This window comes from Hemitrygon akajei, chromosome 5, assembly GCF_048418815.1.
Source record: "Hemitrygon akajei chromosome 5, sHemAka1.3, whole genome shotgun sequence".
NCBI lineage: Eukaryota > Metazoa > Chordata > Chondrichthyes > Myliobatiformes > Dasyatidae > Hemitrygon > Hemitrygon akajei.
In genome coordinates this window covers 36,043,722-36,069,066 of record NC_133128.1, presented here as the reverse complement: position 1 = coordinate 36,069,066, position 25,345 = coordinate 36,043,722, and the positions used below count along the sequence as shown (strand labels likewise).

Here is a 25,345-nt window from a genome sequence, read left to right as displayed (position 1 = left end):
TCACGGGCATGCATATTGAGTATTAACTTTTTGTAGCAGCAGTACACTGTATTACAACCATAGTTTACATAAATTTAAATGAACCTACTGTAAGTACAGAACTTGCATGATGTCATAGCTATTAAGCTCAAATAGTTGTCTTGAAGTTTGTATTTCATAGCACATCATTCTTTTATAGCTCCTTGTATGTTGCAACATAAATTATTAGCCATGCTTTGTATTATATGTATCAGGTGACCGTTAATATTAAATTTTATTGTTAAAGTGTGCTTGTGTATTCACCCTGATAATGCTAAAGTGCCTTTAAGAGAAACCGGTGACGTCATTGTGCACATGCAGTGTGGAGGAAGAGTTACAAAGTTCCTGAATGAATGGCGATTGCTGAGAACACATGGAAAATATCGGAGGAACTCAGCAGGGCAGACAGTATCTATGGAAAAGAGTACAGTCAACGTTTCGGGCTGAGACCCTTCAGCAGGACTGAAGAAATAAAAGTTGAGTCAGAGTTGGAGGGTGAGGATGAAACGGGTGGGAGTGAAGTAAAGAGTTGGGAAGTTGGTGAAAGAGTTACAGGGCTGGAGAAGGGGGAATTTAATAGGAGAGGACAGAAGGCCATGGAAGAAGGAACAAGGTCATCCATTGTACCCGGTGCTTCAGGTGTGACCTCCTGTATATCAGTGAGACCCAACGTAGATTGGGAGACCGCTTCGCTGAACATCTGCGCTCTGCGCAGCAGAACAAGCAGGATCTCCCAGTGGACACCCATTTTCATTCCACTTTCCCTTCCCATTCTGACACGTTAATCCAGGGCCTCCTCTGCCATCGCGATGAAGCCACAGTCCGAATACACCTCGTATTCTGTCTGAGTAGCCCCCAACACCAATTACTCGAACTTCTGCTAATCCCCCCCTCCTTTTCTATTCTCCATCCCCTTTTCCCTCCCTCACCTTATCTCCTTGCCAGCCCATCGCCTCCATCTAGTGCTCCTCCTCCCCCCGCCCAGTTTTCTTTCTCCCATGGCCCTCTGTCCTCTCCAATTGGATTCCCCCTTTTTCCAGCCCTGTACTTTTTCACCAATCAACTTTCCAACACTTTGCTTCATTTTTTCCCCCTCCCAGTTTCACCTATCACCTTGTGCTTCTCCCATCATGTGACTCCATATTTTTCTCCCTCCAGTCCTGCTAAAGGGTTTCAGCATGCCACATCGACTGTACTTTTTTCCATAGATGCTGCCTGGCTTGCTGAGGTCCTCCAGCATTTTCTGTGTGTTGCTCGGATTTCCAGCATCTGCAGATTCTCTCTTGTTTGTGTCGAGTGCTGGGAGTTGCTTTTCCCAGGCATGGTAAGCAAAGGTCAATAATATTTGATAATATCCATGTAAATTCAAGTATGCTTGTTTGTAAATCTACAATATCGGTAATTTGACATGTTTTACATGTGGATGCTTTAAATTTTTGCGAGTAAGGCATCGGCGCTGGATAGCGTGATTGTGCGAAGTTCCTTATCGGCCTAGTAGGTTAGTTTTTCTAGTAATTTAACAACAAGGTAGTATATTGTAAAAGTTTATTTTGTCGTACTTTGTTATTTCATGACTGAATGTGAATATAACAGAGTAATGTGAATGTGTTCATTTCTGTTTGTGTAGCGTGGGTGAGGAAAACTCGTTTGGGGGTCTAGCCTATACATGAGCACGTGTGTCCCTAAGCGAGTATACTTAATTAAGATAAGATGTATTTATTTATATGTTGATGTTGTATATAAGGTACAGGGTTGGTGAGATTCTGATGTTTGTATTTTTTTTAGAATTGCCACTACTCTATTGGTTTTGTATATTTTGATTTATTTACTTTCATACTGCATATGTAACTAGTTGATATTAATGGACTGAAATTAAGCTGAGATTGTAACAGCAGGAACTGTTCTTTTTAAAGTTGTGTTGCTGTTTTTATTTTGATACCCTCTTTCTGCATTAAAACATCTAAAATAGATAAAGGAATTAAAGACCCTAACAAGTATTTGTTGGCTTGAGTGTGTGTTTTTCCCAGGCTACAAAGTATAGCAATTACTGTGCTTGCTCATTTATGATAACGCTGAAAGAGGGTAAGACTTGCAATGCTGTGCAAAAGTCCTAGGTTCTGTATGTTTGTTTTAGAGATCTGTTTTCACTTTGGCACAAAAGAGTCTTTTTCTGTCGATCAGTGTCAAAAAAAGCCAAATTAAAACCACTGCAATTCATTGTCAAACAATAAAACATGAAAACTTCCATGGGGGGGTGAATACTTCTTATGGGCACTGTATATAATATGACTGTCTTTTGTATAGCAATGTATTTGTCAACGTGCAGCAGAAAGAGAGTTTGTAAATATGGTGGGAGCAAAGGATGTCGGGAATGGTGCAGAGATAGACACACCAATCCAAGGTTATTTAGTTGCAGACAAGTAGTTTATTGATCATTACAGAAAGTCTCTGGTGCTTTGTGCTCCCTTCCTCTTTTCCCAACCTTGATTCCCCTCTCCCTGCCCCTTCCCACTCTCAGTCCACAATAGAGACCCATATCAGAATCTAATCTATCATCACTCACGTAGCAGTTCTCTGGTCTGTTTTTGAACATTGTGAATTCTTTCAGTCTAATTCTATATTAGCTTCAAGATGATTATTAACAAATAATTTCTATGTCAATAAAGATAATCTTCAAAAGCACCTAATTTAAGACACAAAATCAACAAATCCCAAGTTCTCTGATATTCAATGAATCCTTTACAGAATAAGCAATTTGGATTATGACAATCAGTTGCTTGATAAATTGTTATTTTGTAAGTCATGAATGTATTCCAATAGATTGGGTATTATTCCCTTTATATAATAGCCCTCCTATGCAACTTCAATTTTGACGTGACAGATGAAGACACAAAGATGATGACCCAGATGTTCAAAACCCAAATTCCTAACCTTTCAAAGTTATCGCTATTACTTTTATTGAAGCTTCCGGTACAGAATGCCCAAAAATGAATCACTTATGACAAAATACTTGTTTACAGTGACAAATTAATTCATGCATTGAATTCATCTTCAAATAAAAACTATAGGGTTGTATTACAGACCGCACAATAGTCAGAGTGAATTGGAGGAGCAAATCTGTAGAGAGATAGCAGACCGATGTGAGAAACAGAAAGTTGTAATAGGAGGGGATTTTAACTTTCCACATATTGACTGGGACTCCCACAATGTAAAAGGGCTAGATGGCTTGGAGTTTGTCAAATGTGTTCAGGAAAGTTTTCTAAATCAATATGTAGAGGTTCCTACCAGAGAGGATGCAATACTTGATCTCCTATTAGGGAACCAGACAGGTCAGGTGACAGAAGTATGTGCAGGCGAACATTTTGGGTCCAGTGACCATAATGTCATTAGTTTCAAGTTAATTATGGGTAAGGATAGGTCTGGTCCCCAAGTTGAGGTTCTAAATTGGAGAAGGGCCAATTTTGTGGAAGTAAGAAAGGATCTAGGAAGTGGATTGGGATAAGTTGTTTTCTGGTAAGGATGTGTTCAGTTCGTGGAAGGCCTTCAAAGGTGAAATTCTGAGAGTGCAGAGTTTGCATGTTCCTGCCAGGATTAAAGGCAAAGTTAACAGGCATAGAGAACCTTGGTTTTCAAGGAATATTGACGATCTGGTTAAGAAAAGGAGAGGTGTATAGCAGGTATAGGCAACAAAGAACAAATGAGGTACTTGAAGAGTATAGAAAATGAAAGAAAATACTAAAGAAGGAAATCAGGAAGGCAAAAGGGAGACATGAGGCTGCTTTGGCAGATAATGTGAAGGTAAACCCAAAAGGTTTCTACAAGTATATTAAGAGTAAAAAATAGTAAGGGACAAAATTGGTCTCCTAGAAGATTAGAGTGATCGTCTATGTGTGGAGCCTCACGAGATGGGGGAGATCTTAACAGTTATTTTGCATCACTATTTACTAAGGAAACTGGCATAGCATATATGGAAGGAAGGGAAACAAGCAGCAGTGTCATGGAACATACAGAGATTAAAGAGGAGGAGGTGCTTGCTGCCTTACAGCGAATAAAGTTAGATAAATCCCCCAGGCCTGACATGATATTTCCTTGGATCTTGACAGAGACAAGTGTAGAAATTGCAGGGGCCCTGGCAGAAATATTTAAAATGTCCTTCGCCACAGGTGCAGTGTCGGAGGATTGGAGGGTAGCTTATGTTGTTCCGTTGTTTAAAAAAGGCTCCAAAAGTAAACCAGGTAATTACAGGCCAATGAGCCTGACATCAGTAGTAGGTAAATTATTGGAAGGTGTTCTGAGAGTTTGAATATACAAGTATTTGGACAGCCAAGGGCTCACTAAGGATCGTCAGCATTGCTTTGTGTGTGGTAGATTGTGTTTAACGAATCTTGTAGAATTTTTCGAAGAGGTTACCAAGAAAGTAGATGAAGGAAAGGCTGTGGATGTTTTGTACATGGACTTTAGTAAGGCCTTTGACAAGGTCCCACATGGGAGGTTAGTTTAGAAGGTTCAGACACTAGGTACCCATGGAGAGGTTGTAAATTGGATTTGAAATTGTCTGTGTGGGAGAAGACAGAGTGTGGTAGTGGAGGATTGCTTCTCAGACTGGAGGCCTGTGACTAGTGGTGTTCCTCATGGATCTGTGCTGGGACCATTGTTTGTTGTCTATATCGATGATCTGGATGATAATGTAAATTGGATCAGCAAGTTTGCTGTTGACACTAAGATTGGAGGTGTTGTGGACAGCGAGGAAGGCTTTCAAAGCTTGCAGAGGGATCTGGACCAACTGGAAAAATGGGCCAGAAAATGGCAGGTGGAATTTAATGCAGACAAGTGTGAGGTGTTTCACTTTGGAAGGACAAATCAAGGTAGGACATACACAGTAAATGGTAGGGCACTGAGGAGTGCGGAGGAACAAAAGGATCTGGGAGTTCGGATACATAATTCCCTGAAAGTGGTGTCACAGGTAGACAGGGTTGTAAAGAAGGCTTTTGGCATCCTGGCATTCATAAATTAAAGTATTGAGTATAGGAGTTGGGTTGTTATTGTGAGGTTGTATAAGACATTGGTGAGGCCAAATTTAGAGTATTGGGTACGGTTCTGGCCACCTAGCTATAGGAAGGATATCAGTAAGATTGAAAGACTGCAGAGAAGATTTACTAGGATGTTGCCAGGTCTTCAGGAGTTGAGTTACAGGGAAAGATTGAACAGGTTAGGATTTTATTCCTTGGAGTGTAGAAGAATGAGCGTGGATTTGATAGAGGTTTACAAAATTATGAGGGGTATAGACAGAGTAAATGGGAGTAGGCTCTTTCGACTTAGATTAGGAGAGAGAAATATGAGAGGATACGGCTTTAGGGTGAAACAGGAAAGGTTGAGGGGGAACATTAGGGAGAACTTCTTCACGCAGAGAGTGGTGGGAATGTGGAACGAGCTGCCATCTGATGTGCTAAATGTTAAAACATAAGTTTTAAGAATAAATTGGATAGATACATGGATGGGAGAGGTCTGGAGGGTTATGGACTGGGTGCAGGTCAATGGGACTAGCGGAATAAAGTTTTGGCACAGACTAGAAGGGCTGAATGGCCTGTTTTCTGTGCTGTAGTGTTCTATGGTTCTATGGTTCAAATTGCACCAATTTTAGACAGACAGATCTAAGATTTCCAATGTCATTATGTAGATTTTGCTTTGCATGGTAAACAAATACCTTTATTCCTCTTCAGAAGGGCACACATATGAAAGAAACACATCTATTTCATTCTTTATAATAATTTGTGGAGGGTGTATGTTATGGGGCAGGTAGTGGGCTATGGTCATTTCCCATGCATCCACAAATGCAACATTCATGTGTGCAAATATTCTTCTCATCAATACATCGAGTTGATAAGAGAACCAGTCATTGTAGTTAAGAATGTAATCTTGGTTAGCTTCCCGTGCATTCCCAGTCTTTATAACAATCACTGTATCTGGATTCCTGCTGAGCAGCTGCAGAATCGATCTCCGAATGTACTGCAGCCTTCTGATGTAGACTCCCACTGGGAAAGTGTTGAAATGGGCACATATGGTAATGCCAATAACTGTATCTTTCCCTCCTTTAATTTCATTCAATTTATTTGAAATATAATACAAATGCTGGCTTGAAAGACTTCTGAATTGGATTGGTGGACCATGAGCACAATATTCCAGCATAATCTTGTTTTCCACATCCAAAGCACACAGAGGGCCAGCCTTGATATGGTTGCCAAGATCAAACATTTTAAGACCTAAATAAAATATATTTAACTTGTTAATTCACAATCCTGATCATAATTTTTTTGAAAATTGAATAGACATTTTAAACAACATAACTCCAAAGGGAGGCATTGAATTAACTATCTCACAAGGTTAGAGCTGAATAAAGAGGGGCATTTCTCACAGTGGAATCCTGGAGCCTTTATCATTTAGTTTCCTCAAGTTATATATGGTAAGTGCCAACCTATGACTATTTCCATTTGGAGATAATCTACACCCCCCCCCCCTTGACATTCAATTACATTGCTAATGTTACAATTGTTAAATCCCATTTCATCAATGTATTCAAGTTACCATTAACCAGTGGTTAGTCTGGAACAGCCGCAGAACTACTATGGTCACGTGAGCACTGAGGTTGGGTATGCTGAGGTAAATAAGTCAGCTGCTGCTCCGAAGATTCCAAGCTCTAACAATTCTCACATTGCAGCAAAACCCCAATAATTCAGCACACCTGGTACTTCAGTGTTATTAGCTTATTTTCTGGACAACTAAATGTTGCACATTTGTATGGAGATTTTACACTATTATAATCAATTTTCAATAAATCAGGTAAGTTTAAAATAAGTGAGAGAAATAGGGGCTTGGTGAGTCAAAAAGGGATTACATAAGTGTTCTTTTCCTGAGAATATCCATAAACCAATTTTTCCAAAAGTCAAAAATGAACAATGTTAATCAGGTTGATTAACATGACCATTTTTTTGTCTTCCTCGAGCAGTTACAATGGTACACAGTCAGAATGTCTCAAATCCATTGATTAATATTGATGGCTTTACAGTAGTTCAATTTTATGCTTCACTATCATTCAACCATACAGATGAATACAGCCAAATGAAACACAGCCAACAGTTACACACAGGTCAGACAGTTACATCAGCAGAAAAGGAGTGTCAACAAAAATAACGTAACTTCAGCCTGATGATGTGTAGATTGATTGAGCATGGTATGTTGCCTTTGAGCCACGTTTCTGCAAAAACAAGCTCATTATGCACTAGTGCAGCCACAGATGAAGGCAGTCTAGCTTGCCTTCCACTCAGTGAACACTGGAGAACAATGCTCCCTCCTACATCACCTTTGGTGTCTTCTCCTCCGGACAGCTGCTGCAGTTGAGACTGGGACAAGAGTTCCTGCTTTGTGCAACAACTGAAGCAATGTTGTTCCGCTGCTGCCTGTGTTATCAATGAACACTGGCAATGTAGAACACTCCAAATCCCAGTTCACTGGCTCATTGACAACACAATGTCCAACGGGGTCTTGTGATCAGAAGAGGTAATGTTGCAGCTATATAGGACCCTGGTCAGACCCCACTTGGAGTACTATGCTCAGTTCTGGTCGCCTCACTACAGGAAGAATGTGGAAGCCATAGAAAGGGAGCAGATTAGATTTACAAGGATGTTGCCTGGATTGTGGAGCATGCCTTATGAAAACAGGTTGAATGAACTCGGCCTTTTCTCCTTGGTGCGACGGAGGATGAGAGGTGACCTGATAGAGGTGTATAAGATAATGAGAGGCATTGACCATATGGATAGTCAGAGGCTTTTCCCCAGGGCTGAAATGGTTGCTGAAAGAGGACACAGGTTTAAGGTGCTGGAGAATAGGTACAGAGGAAAGTCAGGGGTAAGTTTTTTACTCAGAGTGGTGAGTGCGTGGAATGGGCTGCCATCAACGGTGGTGGAGGCAGAAACAATAGGATCTTTTAAGAGACTTTTGGATAGGTACATAGAGCTTAGTAAAATAGAGGGCTATGGGTAACCCTAGTAATTCCTAAGGTAGGGACATTTTCGGCACAACTTTGTGGGCCAAAGGGCCTGTATTGTGCTGTAGGATTTCTATGTTTCTATCACAATAAAAATGTCCAAGTTAATAATTTTTACTATTTGCTGGACCGCACACTCCTTTGGCATGACAATACTCGACAAGTCCGGGCAACAACAAGATTTGCAACAAGTCAGGCTCCATTCAATCCAGGAACTTACCAGGAAAGTGTCTTGTGATTGGAAAAAAAAAGACAGAGGATGAACAATTACACCTTTGACTGGATCCAGAGAGGCCGCTGTGACAGTGCATGCCACCATCTACTGGATTCAATGGAGGTGATACTATTTGATGAAGGATTTTATAAGTATCAATAGAAGAGCTAGCCTTGTTAGTTTACAATGTAAATCTATTAGATTGCCTCCCATTGTAAGCCAGAAGCTAAATTCTTAAAGATAATGCATCTGATTAATTACTGTAGGGAACTTGCATGAAAATAGCTTTTTTTAAAAAAATAAGACTTGTTGCCTTTTGAATGTATTAGTACTTCCAAAACTCCTGAAGATGTTTGGATTTCTGCAACTAACATAGCTGCTCTGACAAAGGCTTTAAAAATTATGGGGGAGTTTGCATCGTCAGATCTTGTGCAACCTGGAGAGCTCCTATAGGCAGATTATCAGAGTTTCTGTATTTCATAATCTTTACTGACACAGAATTTGGCCTTTTGGCCCGTTGACTCTGCCAGCTTTTAGAGCATTCCTCTTAATCACATTCCTCCCACTTATTTGGTAAAATTCTTCCTGATGCCTGTTCACTGCCTCACACCAACCTGGCATTCTCCTACCATTGCTCATCCACAATAGGGCACTTCACAGCAGCCAGTTAAGTTACCCTGTTATCAACCACATAGCAGCCAATGCAGTCAATTCAACATTTAGTGTGATACAGTTTTACACACAAGGTGATCAACTCTCTACACAGAACTCCAAGTGTAGTCTCACCAACAGCTTATACAAATGCAACATAATGTCCAAACTCCTATGCTCAATACCCTGACTGATGACAGCCTGTGCTAAACGTCTTTTTCAACACTGTCTATTTGTGACGCTGTTTGGAATGAACCAAGCATCTGTACTCCTAGTTCCATTACACTTCCTCGTACCCCACCAGTTAGCATCTCTTGAACATCAGGCGACTGAAGAAGTTTGGCATGAGTCCCTAAATCCTCAAGACCTTCTTCAGGGGCACCATTTAGAGCATCCTGACTGGCTGTATCAATGCCTGGTGTGGCAACTGCACCAACCCTGATCACTGGGTACCACACAGAGTGGTACGGACAGCCCAGCACAATTGTGGATGTGAACTTCCCTCCATTGAGGGCATTTACAACAGCAGGTGTGTAAAGGAGGCCTGGAAGATCATTGGGGAAACTCAACCATAAACTGTTGCAGCTGCTTCCGTCTGGCAAATGCTGCAACAGCATTAAATCCAGGCCCAACAGGCTATGGGACAGCTTCTTTCTACAAGCTGGTAGACTTATAAATTTACTTCTGTACATTGCGACGGAGTCATAGCACAAAGATTTTCACTCCCTCACATGGGATGGATGTAAGAATTAAGTAAATTAAATTCAATCATAGTTCAAAGTAAATTTATCATCAAAGTATGTATATGTCACCATGAGATTAATTTTCTTGCAGGAAAATAAATACAGTAGAATTTATGAAAACTATACATAAACAAAGACTGACAAAGAACCAATGTACAAAAGAAAACAGAGCAATTTCTTTGCACACCTGCTCAAGTTTGTGCTGACAACAGGGAAGCCTATTCACATCCCCACGAGATTGACCCTCCCCATCTTGTTTCTACGTTCTACAAGAGTAGTGCAATTATATCCTGTCTTATTTCCATTTTATATTTAAATGCGCCAGAGAAACATTGTTACAAAGATCAAATGATGAATCAAACTAACCTGTAAGGAAAGCTGTCAGGTATTCAAACCACTGGCGTATTGTAGAATCTCCAAACAGATGAACTTTTTTCCCACGAAGGCACTTTGTAATTTTTGCAGGAGTGGTAAAGTGACGAATATTACAGGTTGTCGATATCCACCAGTTCTTAAAATAAAAGCCAGACGGTGATACCACTGGCTTGCCCCGAACACATTCCCTGAGATCTGTGGCTGAACGTAAAGTGTGACAAATGGAGATAAAAAATATGCTAGGCTGCCATTACTTTCTGAAATGAGGAGTTTTAACTTACTTAGAAAGGAGATAAACCCCTGGAAAAACCCAAACAAGACATTAATAATGTTGTGTCAGCAGGCAGAGATTACTTTAGTTGGCCGTTTGATTACTAATTTAATCGGTTTGGCATAACGCTTTGGGGCCGAACGGCTTTTTCCTATGCTATACTTTTTTACGCTCTCAACACAAAATGTCAGGCATCTCTTTTGCCTCCAGTGATACTGCTCTACCCACCAAGTTCTTCCAGCAACTTATCATTTTGCTCCATGTCCTAGTATCTGTGGTCATCTCTTTTCACAGCTAAAACTGCAGAATTTTCAGTGTGTATTTGCATTACCATATCACAAGTCCAACTAATACCCAAATATGTTTCAATCTGTAATGTTTAATATCAATATTCCACATCCTCAGGAAAAAAATCATGCAGATGATTTCCAAAATAAATCCCTAGGGACAGAATATTTGGCCCACAGGAAAAAGAGCCTGTGAATACTGTTTGAATATGTTGTTTCAACTATGAGATAGTGCAGGGAAAGGTAGGGCAGTGGCAGGCCATAAATAAGATCAACTTGCTTTACATTTCTCAATTTGATAGCAGAGTTCCAGACTGTTTTTAAGGAAGCAAATATAAACTTGGAAAGTAGTTTATTCAAAAATCGGACCCAGATGCCTCAATCTACAAAACTAATTAGATATTAACTGCAATGTTCCCTCTAGGGTGGGTGGGTGGGGGTGTGTGTGTGTTTGTGTGTGTACACACCTTTTGCCAGTAGCACACAAAGGAATTTAAATTACGCACAAAAAATGGTCACCCTCTATCTCATTGGCATGTTAAGTATATTTCACAATCATACACGATCACATTTCCTTTACTGGATTCTGATGCAGATGGTGTTGACAATGTGGAGTTTTTGATTTGTTTGCAGATTTTAGAACTGGCTCATTTATACTCTTTATATTGAAGAAATGATTTAATTATTTAGTGCACATGTTATTGTCTCTGGGCAGAACATTGCACAGCACAAGAATTTTGCACACATTCCAAATTAGAGGGAACATTGATTAACTGCAATACTATATCTGCACCAAGAGCAAATGGTACATCACCTTATTTATGAAATGTTACATTATGAATAATAAATGGACAAAATTGTTTAAGATTACTGGTAATTCTCTCATCTACAATTTGTGCATTACAGCAGTGATTAGTAGCTGGCTGACCACTAGTTCTAACCCATTTCATTTCCTGTGGAATAAATCACCAATTTTATTTATTGCTGCTGTTGCTGTGGGGGGGGGGGGGGGGAGGGGATCTGGCAGAAATGCTCAGGCTTATTGCATGTTTGATGATGGTCCATCATCATTGATAAATTGATAAATATATTCAGTGTAAAATTCTGGATCAATTTTAACCCAACGAAACTGTACGTTTTGCTGAATAAGTTATAGTTTTAAAAGGATATATAGCTGATGTTTATGTAATTCCAAAAATAAATATGTACACTGTTAAGTTATACAGGTCCACAATCCCTTATTCCAAATTCTGAAATCCAAAAAGCTCTGAAAACTGAAGTATTTTTTCACCAACAGCTGACGTCACTCAGGTGTGACGTGGCAGCACTAGCAGAGGCCGCCAGACGCCAGTTGTGGCTCAGCGCTCGTACTGGTTACACATGCATTTGCTGTTCGCTGATATGTTGTGTTCACTGTTGACTTTGTGTTTAATTTTGCTGTGAAAATGTCAAAAAGAGCTGCAGATATTCCTATGGGTAACAATGAGAAAAAGAGAAGGAAGCATCTATCATTATCAATAACACAGAAAGTGGAGTTATTGCAGAAGCTTGATCATGGTGCATCAGTGAAGAAAGAATATGGTGAATATGGTGAAGAATATGGTGTCGGAACTACCGCTGTATATGATTTAAAGAAACAGAAAGACAAGTTATTGAAGTTTTATAGTGACAGTGATGTTCTACATTTATTCCAATAAGTCATTTACCATGTGTTTGATTTGGTTCATTTGAAGCTGTATATTTTTGTTTTATTGAATGATTTTGTTGGAAATAAAAAAAAATTCTTGTCATTATTCCCTAAACAATACAGTATAACAACTATTTACATAGCATTTACATTGTACTAGGTATTATAAGTAATCTAGAGATGATTTAAAGTATATGGGAGGATGTGCATAGGTCCAGAGCTCCACTGGGTCCTAAAGTCCACCTGTACTGTGACAGGTTAAATAAGGGACTTGAGCATATGTGTTTTTTTGGTATCCATGGAGGGTCCCGGAGCCAATAAAGAGGGATTCTGAAATCCAAAAAAATTCTGAATTCTGAAATGCAACTGGCCCCAAGAATTTCAGATAAGGGATTGTGGACCTGTATTACAGTTGAAAAATCTGCAATACTTATGCCAAGGAACTACTCCATTATTCTATTTATATTTTCTCTAAAATACCAAACTATCAGTTTATTAGTTATGATTATAAATGATCTTACTTTGTCGTGGGGACGGCGTTACGATTACATGACCAATGCCACAGGGTAATATGGGTCTCTTGATGTTGACACCACTGCAAATACCAATACCATAGATTAAGTCACATGTTCAATGTAAAATATTCAGGAGACAGTTTGAAGAAAGTCCTTAACTATTCTATTTCTCCAACCTAGCCCAATGCAATTAATGTAGCTTCCAAAATTTTGGCTTTAAACTCAATCTCTTTAATAGTTTCAAAGATATAACTCAGCAAACCCAGTGCATTCCAACTTGCCTTGCACATTAGATGTTATTGCTACTAAAGGAAATTCATCTTTTATTAAAGTATCAGATAGATAAGAACCATTACATTAGACTTGAGGATTAACAGTGCTGTAGCATTGCTCCATTCAGATTATTCACATCCATATGGTTCATACCAGTCAAAGGAGCTACCTAGTGTAATCTCATAAAACAGCACAGGAACAGGCCCTTTGGTCCAAAATGTTTAGCTAAACCAATTACATTAGTTATCAAATGGCTGACTAAGTACATCTTTTCTGCCTACACATTTTCATTATCCTTCCATTGTCCTCATATTCATGTGCCTACCTAAACGTCTCCTAAAAGTCCTAATGTGTCTGCTTCTGCCACCACCCCAGGCTGCACATTCCATGCAAACACCACTCTGTAAAAAAAAAACCTGACCCTTACATCTCCTTTGAAATTTCCCCCTCTCACCTTAAATGTATGCTGTCTGGTATTAGATACTTAAACACTGGGATAAAGGCGCTGTGTGTCTACTCTATCTATGCCTCTCATAATCTTATAAACTTCTGTCAGATCTCTCATTAGCCTTCGCTGCTCCAAGAAAAAAAGCAACCTGCCTAGCATCCTGGTAAATGACTTGTGCACCATCTCCAAAGCCTCGCTATCCTTCCTATAATGGAGCAACCGAAACTATGCAATACTCCAGATGTGACCTAACTAGAGTTTTATAAAGCTGCAACATAACTTGCTGACTTTTGAACTTAATGCCTTGACTAATAAAGGCAAGCATGCCATATGCCTTCTTAACCATCGTATCAACCTGTGTAGACACTTTCAGGAAGCAATGGACTGGGACCACAAGATACTTCTGTTTCTTTGACACTGTTAAGGATCTTGCCCTTAATAGTGTGCTTTCCCTTTGCATTAGACCTAGCAAAGTGCAACACTTCACATTTAGGCAGTTTAAACTCCATCTGCCTTTTCTCACCAATATCTGCAACTGATTTATATCCCTTCTTGTTTATCTTGTATTCCTTTGACTTTCGATACAACACAATGTCAAGTCATCTGCAGAAATTCACCTGTTCTACCAGTCTGCTGTCTCCAGTACAATCTTCTATGCTATGCTGTGGTGTGCTGGGACAATGGCATCAACACAAATGATGCTAGCAGTCTCAATAATCTGATTAGGAAGCTTGGCTCTGTTATTGGAGTCAAACTGGACACACTGGAGACTGTGGTAGAACAAAAGAACTTATGGAAAATCCTGGCAATTCTGGACAATTGTTTCTCACTCTCTACAGCCTCCTTGGCTGAACAGAGGAGCACTTTTAGTAAATGACTAAGACAACTGCGCTGCTTTATAGAGTGATATGAGGTCATTCTTACCCTCGACCATTAGGCTCTATAATGAGTCAACCTATAGCCGGGGAAATGATGACCTCCTTCTGTTAGACTGTTTGAGGTAACTTTTTTTTATTGTTTCTTACTTCTCTTCTAATATTTGTATACCTGTGCACTTGTCATACTACTGCGACACTGTAATTTCCTCTGGGATCAATAAAGTATCTATCTATTTATCTGTTGTTTTCTTTGTCAGTCAACTACACTATCCACCGCAACACCAATCTTCTTATCATCTGCAAACTTACTAACCCACCAATCTACATTTTCGTTTAGGTCATATCATAACAAAGAGAGAGGTCCCAGTACAAAAAAATTCAATCAAGTTAGTAAGACATGACTTAGCTGCACAAAGTAATGCTGGCTCTCCCTAATTAGGCTATGGTTCTCCAATGGTCATAGACCCTATACCTAAAGAATTCCTCCCAGTAACCTACTTACTACTGATGTGAGATTCACTGGTCTATAATTTCCAGAATTATCTCAATTTCCCTTTTTGAATAATGGAAGGATATTAGTTGCTTGCCAGTCCTCTGTTACCTTGCTTGTTGCTGTAGCAGACTTGAAGACATTGTTCAAGTCCACAGTAATTTCTTCTTTTGCCTCTTTCAATAACCCTGGATGTATCCCATCAAACCCTGTGACTTATCCACTTTAATGGTCTTTAAGAGATCCAAAACCACATCCTCCTTTACCTCAAAATGCTCTGTCATATCAATACTCTCAGCACTGATCTCCCTATCTCCCATGCCCTTCACCTTGGCAAATACTGATGTAAAATACTCATTAAGAGCCTCACCCATATCCTCCGCATCCAAGCAGACATCCCTTCACCCCCACTGCTTTATTCTTGAGTGGTCCCACCTTCTCCCTGGTTATCCTCTTGCTCTCACTGTATGTATAGAATGCCTTGGAATTGTTTTTAATCCTGCTTGTCAAGGACTTTTCATTGCCCCTCCTGGCTTTCCTAATTCCCTTCTTCAGTTCTTTTCTGTCTTCTTTTGTAATCCTTAAGGGCTCTGCTTGATTATAGATTCCTAAGCTTTACTTACAAGTACTTTCTCTTTTTCTTCTTGTCTAAATTCAACACCTCTCTCAATATCTAAAGTTTTATCTTGCCATCTTGTCCTTCCTTCTGACCAGAACAGACAGTATCTGTCCTGTACTCTATGCAGTTGGTCTTTAAGGACCAACCACATGTCAGATGTGGACTTGCTCAAAAGCAGCTGTTCCCAATTAACTCTCCTAGTTCCTACCTAATGTTTTCATAATTTGCCTTGCATCAACTTCTAGGATTGGGTGTGCAACATTGAATGTCACAATTCTGTGTGCACATCAACTCTTATGTGAAGGAACTTCAGCTCAGAACTTTACTAATTGTCTTAGCAACTATTTAAATCTATATCCTCTGCCAAGAGAAGATGTGCTTCTTATTCACGCTTTTAAGCCCTTCATAATTCAATCTATCTCAATTGGAAAATAACTTCAGCTGCTTCTGGCCAGTATCTAAGAACTTGGTGGGATGTATCTAAGGCCAACTTCATATGAACCGATGATTGTGGAAAAAAGGGTTAAAACAGCAAGAAGTCATAAGTAACTATAGGTACTGGAATGTGGAGAAAGAAAATATCTTCTGGAAGAACTTGCTGGGACAGGAAATGAGGAGCCAAATGAATGGTTGATATTTGGGGTCGAGACTCTGCACCCATGTAGTCCCAATCCTAAACAGAACTCTTGCAGAGACTCAACCCAAAACTTAAGACTGGACAGTGACTGCACACAAGGTTAGTTCATGGTTTGTGAAATTCTCCAGAAATGCAAACCGTTTAACTGGAGGAATGTCACATCAGTACTGAGTGACTGATCAAAGTATTAACAACTGGCAGCTGCTGTGAGAAACAACCTATGGTAATTAAACTGCGAGGTACAGACTGTAAATAGATATTTATGACAACAATGTCAGTGAGCCTGGCCAGTTTATTTCAATTGAATAGCTTCCAAGTCTGCTGCTGAGTTCTATGATTTAATGTATCAGGTAGCAAGCTAATAGATGTAAGATTATTGAGAGTTATAGGCATTATTTGAATGTCTAAAATTTAGCTGATCCAAGTATTAGTAAAGATTGAGCCATACTAAATTCTGAGTGCTTTCTTTGCCTTCCATGTTGATTGTTCTTGTACATAGGGATAGGTGTAATATTTGGCATTGCCAATTTGGCATATTAATTAATGATATTGTGATCACTCTGCATTTGAATTACTGACATGCTCAGCAATAAAAAGGGGTGGCAGAGGAACTGGGTGACTCAGTGAATTAGGATAGACATTGAAAGTCAGCCTCGAGGAAGGTTCAGCATACCCTCCATGCCTTGTCTCAGAGAAACCAGACAGGAATTTAGTTAGAAAACAAAATTGTCACTTATACTTGTAAGGGGCTTTTGCAACATACCCAGCCATGACAGATTGGATTAGCTCCATTGTTGGCAGTGGGGTGAAACACAAGGGGCTTGAGAAAAGCTTTGGGGCAATGATGCAGCCTTGTTTGTCACTGGTCGTGAAGAAAAATAGTTCTCTTTGCAGGCACATTGTTTAGGTTTGTGGCTTGCATGCCATTATGGAACAAATGCAACGTTGCCATCAATTTCTGTGGGCAAATGGAGAGAAAGGGACCTTTTCACCTGGATAGACTTGTTTGAGTTTATGTTGGAAAATAAAATACCTAGGATACTATGGGGTCTACTGACATAGTTATGGTCCAATTGAGGGGAAATTTGTGAAGTTGAGGAATTGAGCAAGGAAACAAATGCATAATGATAAGCAGCATGTTGAGACGATGGACAAAAACAGAAAAGCAAACACAAGATGTGCCCTCCAAATAAAAATGAGAAAAATGGTAAGTGGCCAAAATGAAAGAGACTTTATCTGAACCCAAGCAGCATTTATTACAAGATTGGCAAACTGGTGACACAAATAAATTGTATTATTTAAAAATAAAGAGTATTAGCAATAGGTAAGCAACACACATAAAATGCTGGAGGAACTCAGCAGGTCAGGCAGCATCTATGGAAAAAAGTATTGTTGATGTTTCAAGCTGAAACCCTTCGGCGAGAGTCTTTGTCGTAATAAGGAGAGATTGGATAAACTTGGACTGCTTTTCCTGGAATGTCAGAGGCTGAAATGTGACATTATAGAATATAAAATGAAGAGAGGTATAGTTAGTCAAAGTTGATGGTGAGATGGGGAAAAATTTAAAGCAAGTAAAGAAGAAACATTTCTTACAGAGAGTTGTAAGTGCCAGGAGAGGTGGCAGTTTTCTTGAGTGCTGGAGGCTGAGGGGAGATCTGAAAGAGGTTTAATAGATTATGAGAGGCATATATAGAGTGGAGAAAGTATCTGTTTCCCGTGGTTGAAATACCTAATACCAGAGGACATGCATTGAGGTGAGAGGGGGTACATTCAAGAGGGATGTGAGGGGCAAGTATTTTTACTCGGAGAGTTGTGGATGCCTGGAATGCACTTCCTGGTATAGTGGTAGAGGCAAATACATTAGAGGCTTTTAGGAGACGTTTGGATAGGCACGTGAATGTGAGGAAGTTGGAGGGATATGGACATGGAGAGATTAATGTTCAGGAGTCTTTCATTTGCTTTTTGCTGGTTCAGTGCAACATTGTGGGTTAAAAGGCTTTTTCTTCTGCTGTATGTTCTGCTATGTTCTATGAAGGCAACATTTAAGAGTCACTTATACAGATACATGAACAGTCAGGGAATGGAAGGAACATTGTGCACTGAAGGACCATTTCCTCAGATATACTGTTCTGTGTTCTAAGTGGATGCAGAGATAGTGAAGATATTGATCCCGACTTTCCAATATCCCCAGATTCTGGAAAGGCCTAATGGTTTACAGAAGCATAAATACAACCCCATTTAAAGAAAAGAGAATTCAGGCAGCAAGTAATAGACACTTAGTGCAACATCTATCAACAGGTTACAGAATTTTCCCCATGATGTCAGAAGTCACTGCAGAATGCTCAGAATCAGATTTAATATCATCAGCATATATCATGAAATTTGTTAACTTAGTGGCAGCAGTATAACTTCATACATGATAAACATAGGAAAAAATGAATCAATTACAGAAAGTATATATATTTAAAAAGTGCAAAACAGAAATAATAAAAAAGTGAAGTAGTGTTCATGGGTTCATTGTCCATTTAGAAATCTGATGGGAGAGGGGAAGAAGCTGTTCCTGAACCACTGAGTGTGTGGCTTCAGGCATCCTTTCTGATGGTAACAATGAGAAGAGGGCTTGCCCTGGGTGAATGGAGACCAAGAATTGTGTATTTGGATTTCCAGATGCTATTGGATAAAAGGTTATCACACAATGCAAGTACCTAATTATATATATCATATTATAGATTATGTAATGAGGACCAACTAATTAACAGTCAGGATAATGAATCACTTTGGTTGGCAACCTCTAACACATCAGTGGTACAGACAGAGTGACAGTACATTCCATTGAATTTAAGTTGTTTAGGAAGAGGGACTGAATGTAGTGTAACCATATTTACTGACATTGCAAATATATTTGAAAGCAAGCAGAGGATGACAAAGACTGCAAAGGAAACTAAAGCAGTTATACAGGAGGCAGAAAAATGGTAGATCATTTTTAGATCTTTTCTTACAACACAGAAAGAAACAATTTCATATTTCATTTCATATTTCAAGCCTATGCCAGTTCTTGGAGCAATTCCACTTCCAGAAAGCTTTTGATAAAGTCCCACATAGGAGATTAGTGGGCAAAATTAGGGCACATAGTATTGGGGGCAGAGGACTGACATGGATTGAAAATTGGCTGGCTGACAGGAAACAAAGAGTAGCAATTAACGGGTCCCTTTCGGAATGGCAGGCTGTGACCAGTGGGGTACCGCAAGGTTCGGTGCTGGGACCGCAGCTGTTTACGATATACATTCATGATTTAGATGAAGGGATTAAAAGTAACATTAGCAAATTTGCTGATGACGCAAAGCTGGGTGGCAGTGTGAAATGTCAGGAGGATGTTATGAGAATGCAGGGTGACTTGGACAGGTTGGGTGAGTGGGCAAATATATGGCAGATGCAGTTAAATGTGGATAAATGTGAGGTTATCCACTTTGGTGGCAAGAACAGGAAGGCAGATTACTATCTAAATGGAGTCAAGTTAGGAAAAGGGGAAGTACAACGAGATCTAGGTGTTCTTGTACATCAGTCAATGAAAGCAAGCATGCAGGTACAGCAGGCAGTGAAGAAAGCTAATGGCATGCTGGCCTTTATAACAAGAGGAATTGAGTATAGGAGTAAAGAGGTCCTTCTGCAGCTGTACAGGGCCCTGGTGAGACCCCAACTGGAGTATTGTGTGCAGTTTTGGTCTCCAAATTTGAGGAAGGACATTCTTGCTATTGAGGGAGTGCAGAGTAGGTTCACAAGGTTAATTCCCGGAATGGTGGGACTGTCATATGTTGAAAGATTGGAGCGACTGGGCTTGTATACACTGGAATTGAGAAGGATGAGAGGGGATCTGATTGAAACATATAAGATTATTAAGGGATTGGACACGCTGGAGGCAGGAAGCATGTTCCTGTTGATGGGTGAGTCCAGAACTAGAGGCCACAGTTTAAGAATAAGGGGTAGGCCATTTAGAACAGAGATGCAGAAAAACTTTTTCACCCAGAGAGTGGTGGATATGTGGAATGCTCTGCCCCGGAAGGCAGTGGAGACCAAGTTTCTGGATGCATTCAAGAGAGAGTTAGATAGAGCTCTTATAGATAGCGGGGTCAAGGGATATGGGGAGAGGGCAGGAACAGGGTACTGATTGTGTATGATCAACCATGATCATAGTGAATGGTGGTGCTAGCTAGAAGGGCCAAATGGCCTACTCCTGCACCTACTGTCTATTGTCTATTGTCTCTCTTGCTGTCCTTTTACCTGTTTTTTTTTTCAGATATTTATCAAATCTTCCCCCAATTCTCGTACCAGCATAGAGATAATTTATAGTAATTAAACCTAACAACCAGCACCAGCAAACTGGAGCAACTGAAACTTGTTAAATTAATTAGAACTCCAAATGTAGAAACAAAATGAATGGAAATTCAAAGCAACAAACAGCGTAGGTTAGATACAAATCAGAAACAAACCCAGAAAATACTGAAAAATGGCAATAACAAAATAACAAGACAGCACAGGTGAAGTACAGTGTCTACTTGCCTGTCACAAAACAAAACAAACAAAACTATTAAATAACAAGACACAGAAAATGCTGGTGGAACACAGCAGGCCAGGCAGCATCTATAGGGAGAAGTGCTGTCGACATTTCTGACGAAGGGTCTCGGCCCGAAACGTTGTCAGCGCTTCTCCCTATAGATGCTGCCTGGCCTGCTGTGTTCCACCAGCATTTTCTGTGTCTTGTTGTTTGAATTTCCAGCATCTGCAGATTTCCTCGTGTTTGCTCTTTAAAAAAAAACTATTAAATAAGTCATTATTAACACTTTTTGCAGAAAATGAACATTGCAATCACTAGATTATAACTTCCCTTGCAGTGTAAACTGAAGCCTCAAATGTGCAGGGCAGTTGTGACATGGCATTTATGAGGCAAATCAAGGCAGTGGTACCTGGAGCAGACTTGGAGATGATTCGAAGTGACAGAACCAAGGTGAGACATACAGACCCATGGCAGGACTGGGGTTTGAACAATTTAAGTGCCGGACCTAATTGGAAGGGCAGGGTACAGGCTGAATTGAGGAGGTGGAGTCCAGACCAAAGAGCGTATCGATCCGGAGGGACCCTGACAAAAGAGCGAGGAATGACCTGAGGCTTGCACAGTTTAAACACCAGGCCAAATTAAAAAGGTCAGGGTGTCAGGGCTGGAGGTGAGGGGTAGGCCAGTACAACTCGCCTCACTGACACTGTGCCCTGCAACTAATTGGCTGCAGTGATGACTGGCTTTGTGGCTGTGGACTTATTTCAGGAACTTCAAGTGTTTGCATGATTTGTTATTTTTCTGCACATTGGGAGTTTGTCGTTTTTTAATGGGTTCTATTGGGTTACTTTGTTTTGTGGCTGTCTGTACGGAGATGAATCTCAGGGTTGTATATCATATACACACTTTGATATTAAACACATTTTGACTTTGAATTTCAAAAAAAGAAAATGTACGTAACCTTTGAAAAAACCGTCTTTCTTCTCCAATTATAACATTCTTTGCATATCCTCCTATAGCATAATTTATGTGAGAAGAACAGGAAAGCTTCTTTGGTTTGTAACAGAACCAGGGCTCCCCTGCCCTGAGATCAGTAAAATTGCAGAGTGGTTTAGTTTCAGGCAAAAACAGACTGCATACTGTAGTCTCGGAAACATCCCCAGCTTTGAAAGTACATTTCAAATACACTCTATCTGGTCGTTCTTCACGTAGCCTTTTTAATATTTGGATCCCTTCACTGGGATGAACCAACGAAACAGACACTTGGACTTTTCCCGCCCAGGATAAATTAAAATTTATATAGTAAAATCCATTTTGATGATCTATAACCGTTCCTGCTGAACCAGCTTTCAACTCTGGAGTGTGGATCCGGGCTTGGAGATAGTCACCCCCGTATTGCTTTGGATTTCCTTCAAAATCGTACATACGTACCATCACCTGTAACTGATCTCCCACATAGAAAGTCTTTCCAGAATTTAAAATAACAAAGCAAGTATGTGATGGGTCACTGCTTTTCTGAAAGGGAACTTCAGCATTGGGAGGCTTTGGCCATTCAATCAGTTTCATCAAGGCTGAACCCTCCAATCTTTCTTCAGGAGTGAAGCTGTGATACTGATAGCCAATCTTCACCAGCCTGTGTACCCAATCAATCTCCTCCATTTTCCCTTCCTGCTGTGTTGTGGAATTACTTTTCGGAGCTGGATTTTTGGGCTTTCCTCTGGAAGTTGAAAATTGCTCGAACTACGGAAAGCAACAACATTAATGAATATACTTTTCAACATCATCACACCCACATTTTTTTCATGTTCATTATCAAGTCGAGAATCATTAGAAAACATAGTTCTAATCACAGAATTATTATCTAGTGTTCACAGCATTATACACGCCCTCAGAAGCCACCTCATTAGGTACACATGTACACCTTGTTAATGCAGTTCTGTGGGTGAACACACCTTGTTAATAAGAGAGGTCAGAGGAGAATGGCCAGATTGGTTCAAGCTTACAGGAAGGTGACAGTAATTCAAATACCCGTGGATTACAACAGCGGTGTGCAGAAGAGCACCAGCAGCAGAAGATTATGAAAATACACTCACAATTCCTGTACCTAATAAAATGGCCACTGAGTGTATACTTCAGTGAGAAAGGCTCTACCTGACACTTTCTAGCATGATATCTAAAAACAAGAGATAAACTAAATTAATAAAAATGCTTACAATGTATTCCTATACAGTGAATTTATCCACTCAGCGCCCGAAGCTAACTAAAGGAGGAACTGAATTTCGCATTATCCACAGTGTAAACAAAGAGTCATTCTCACTGCTGAACATTGTTCAAAGATTCTGTTAGATCAGCCTATGCAGCAAAGTGGGATTGTCCACTGTGCCCCACTACAGGTCAGGTGAACTGTTAATGCTCACTGTCAGTGCTGAACAGAACGCTTTGTCAGGGCATGCAGAGCACCCGTGGACGGCAGTACGATTTGTATCCATAATGGCTCTAACTAAAGTAACAATTTCCAACAGTAGAGATTGCTAAACTCCATTTCTGCCGAAAACTGGGCAGCGGGAGATCTGTGGACATCGATTCGTTGGGTCAACTATACTTCACCATTGTTCCCAATTCCATTACCTGCTGAACTTAACAATAAAAAATCAGAAGGAACAGATTATATTTCAAATTCTGGTCGTATGCTACTTAAATACACCCGAGGACACCAGTCACAAGGACTGTACATTGGGGAGCTGAGGTGGAAGGTGTATCGGGCAGTACCGCACAACAGGTTTCTGAGCAGGTTCACCTGTCCACTCTGTAGACGGGAACAGTCAGTGAACGACGCGTACACGGAACGGGGGAGGTTGCAGCTTCTCTGTTCGTTTCTCAAGGGGCTGCTGCTGAGGTTCTCGCTGCACTTTAGTTCCGCGTTCCTCATCTACTGGCACCCAGTTCGGAAGTGGGTGGGAATGCTCATGGGCCTGGCCAAGTTGGCCATTTATGTGTCGAAGCGGCTGAAAATGGAAGACACTGCCCAGGCAGATTGCCCGCCCCGTGCCCCTCTTCTGAGGATTTGTTCGCTCCCGGTTGTTCTTGGAGAGGGAGCACGCGGTACAATGAGAAACTTCCAGGAACGGTGCCCCCACGGCACGGGGTATTGACGGTTTTATAGATGGTAGTAACCACATTTTGATCTGAATATACTTACTGTCTTGTAAATACTGAATGTTTGTACCTGATGATGTAAATAAACTTTTATAGTTTAATAAAAACTGATTTAAAATAGCCGTTTCAACGCTATGAAGGCGCAGCTTAATCATTTCTCCGTTGCTCTTGTGTGTAGATCCACAGTTGAAGGGGAGAAAGTGGGAAGGCACAGCAGATACCCGTGTCTACTTGCAGGGTTGGTAATGAGCGAAAACGACGATGTACCCAAACTGCACCAACAGTTTGCGTGTCCGAGCGGACAGGATGGTGAAAGAGAGCATGGGTTAAAGTCTTGAGTTGCCAGTAGAAGGAGAAGAGGAGCGATGAGCAACAGATTGTGATCATTTAAATCATTTCCCTGTAAAACGGGTGCTCAACAAGAGACGCGCACTCGTTTAAACACAATCACTTCAAACGATGGTCAGGAACTGCTTTTCACTGAGCATTTTACTTTCACCATTATACACACCTTTGTATTCTGCAGGGTTAGAAAGACCAGTGTCAGAGTTAACAGCATCAAAAACACGAACAGCGAACGCTGGATATAACCGTTTTTAGTTTTAGGTTGTTCTTCCATATCGGCAAGTCTAGAACTCCCGTGCATTTACGGACTTTCGGTTTTAACGCGCATGCCCGTTTCCTCGGTCCGAGAGGTCGACTGTCCGTTTATTTCCATTGATGTTGCCGACCTGCAGAGTTTCTCGGTTATTTTGCGTGTTGCTTTAGATTCCAGGATCTCTAGAGTTTATCGTGTTTATAGTTCGCTGCTTTTGTCTAAGAGAAAGATACTCAGATGGTTTCCTGGCTGCATCGAAAGGTGAGGGAGCGCGCTGTTTCCTGGTTTTCTCACTTTATTTTCATCCGGATGGGCGATGTAAATCTGGGTGTTTGTAATCCTGTTTGAAATTCTCATCGAGGCATCTGTAGAAGGGGGAACGGTTAAAAATGTTCACCTTTTTGTTGGACCATGGTTCCCCGAAAACGTCGTTTTTGCCAACAAAACTTATTTTGTATTATTCTTTATGAATCTACCTATTAATAATTGTAAAACTCGCCAAGTGAACCTCCTTGCCCAAGACAGGCAACGCATAAATATTTCAAACAATAGTCCTTCGAAGTTTTGTTTTGCCTGAATGTCAGAATCAATGGGCGCGACTGTGCAGCCGCCAGCACTGTGAGATACGAGCGTCACATTGCATCAGTGGGGAGCGACACAATTGTTACTTTGAGTCATGGTATAAAGATATCCTTCGGTTCAACTGGTCAATGCGGAGCAAGATTCTCATCTACGCTGGTTCCACTTGCCCCGATTGGCCCGTTAAAAAACATGTTTCCGACTACGTACTCTAAATGTTGTAATGTGCCACAACCACATCCTCTAGCAGCTCATTTCAAACACTCATCACTCACTGGCTGAAAAATGAGCCCCCCCCCCCCCCAAGTTCCCATTA

At 40.5% G+C, this 25,345-nt stretch overlaps 1 protein-coding gene across 1 annotated transcript; it reads right to left on the bottom strand.

Annotated features, from left to right (window-relative positions):
- Nucleotides 1-2,447: 2,447 nt before the first annotated feature.
- On the bottom strand, nt 2,448-25,092 carry LOC140727638 (NXPE family member 3-like). Its single transcript, XM_073045246.1, has 5 exons — nt 24,364-25,092; nt 21,658-22,436; nt 12,809-12,882; nt 10,034-10,243; nt 2,448-6,278 (listed from the first exon to the last, which is right to left on the bottom strand). Exons 1-5 carry the CDS (start codon nt 24,496-24,498, stop codon nt 5,725-5,727), a joined length of 1,752 nt encoding a protein of 583 aa, XP_072901347.1. The 5' UTR covers nt 24,499-25,092; the 3' UTR covers nt 2,448-5,724.
- Nucleotides 25,093-25,345: the final 253 nt, after the last annotated feature.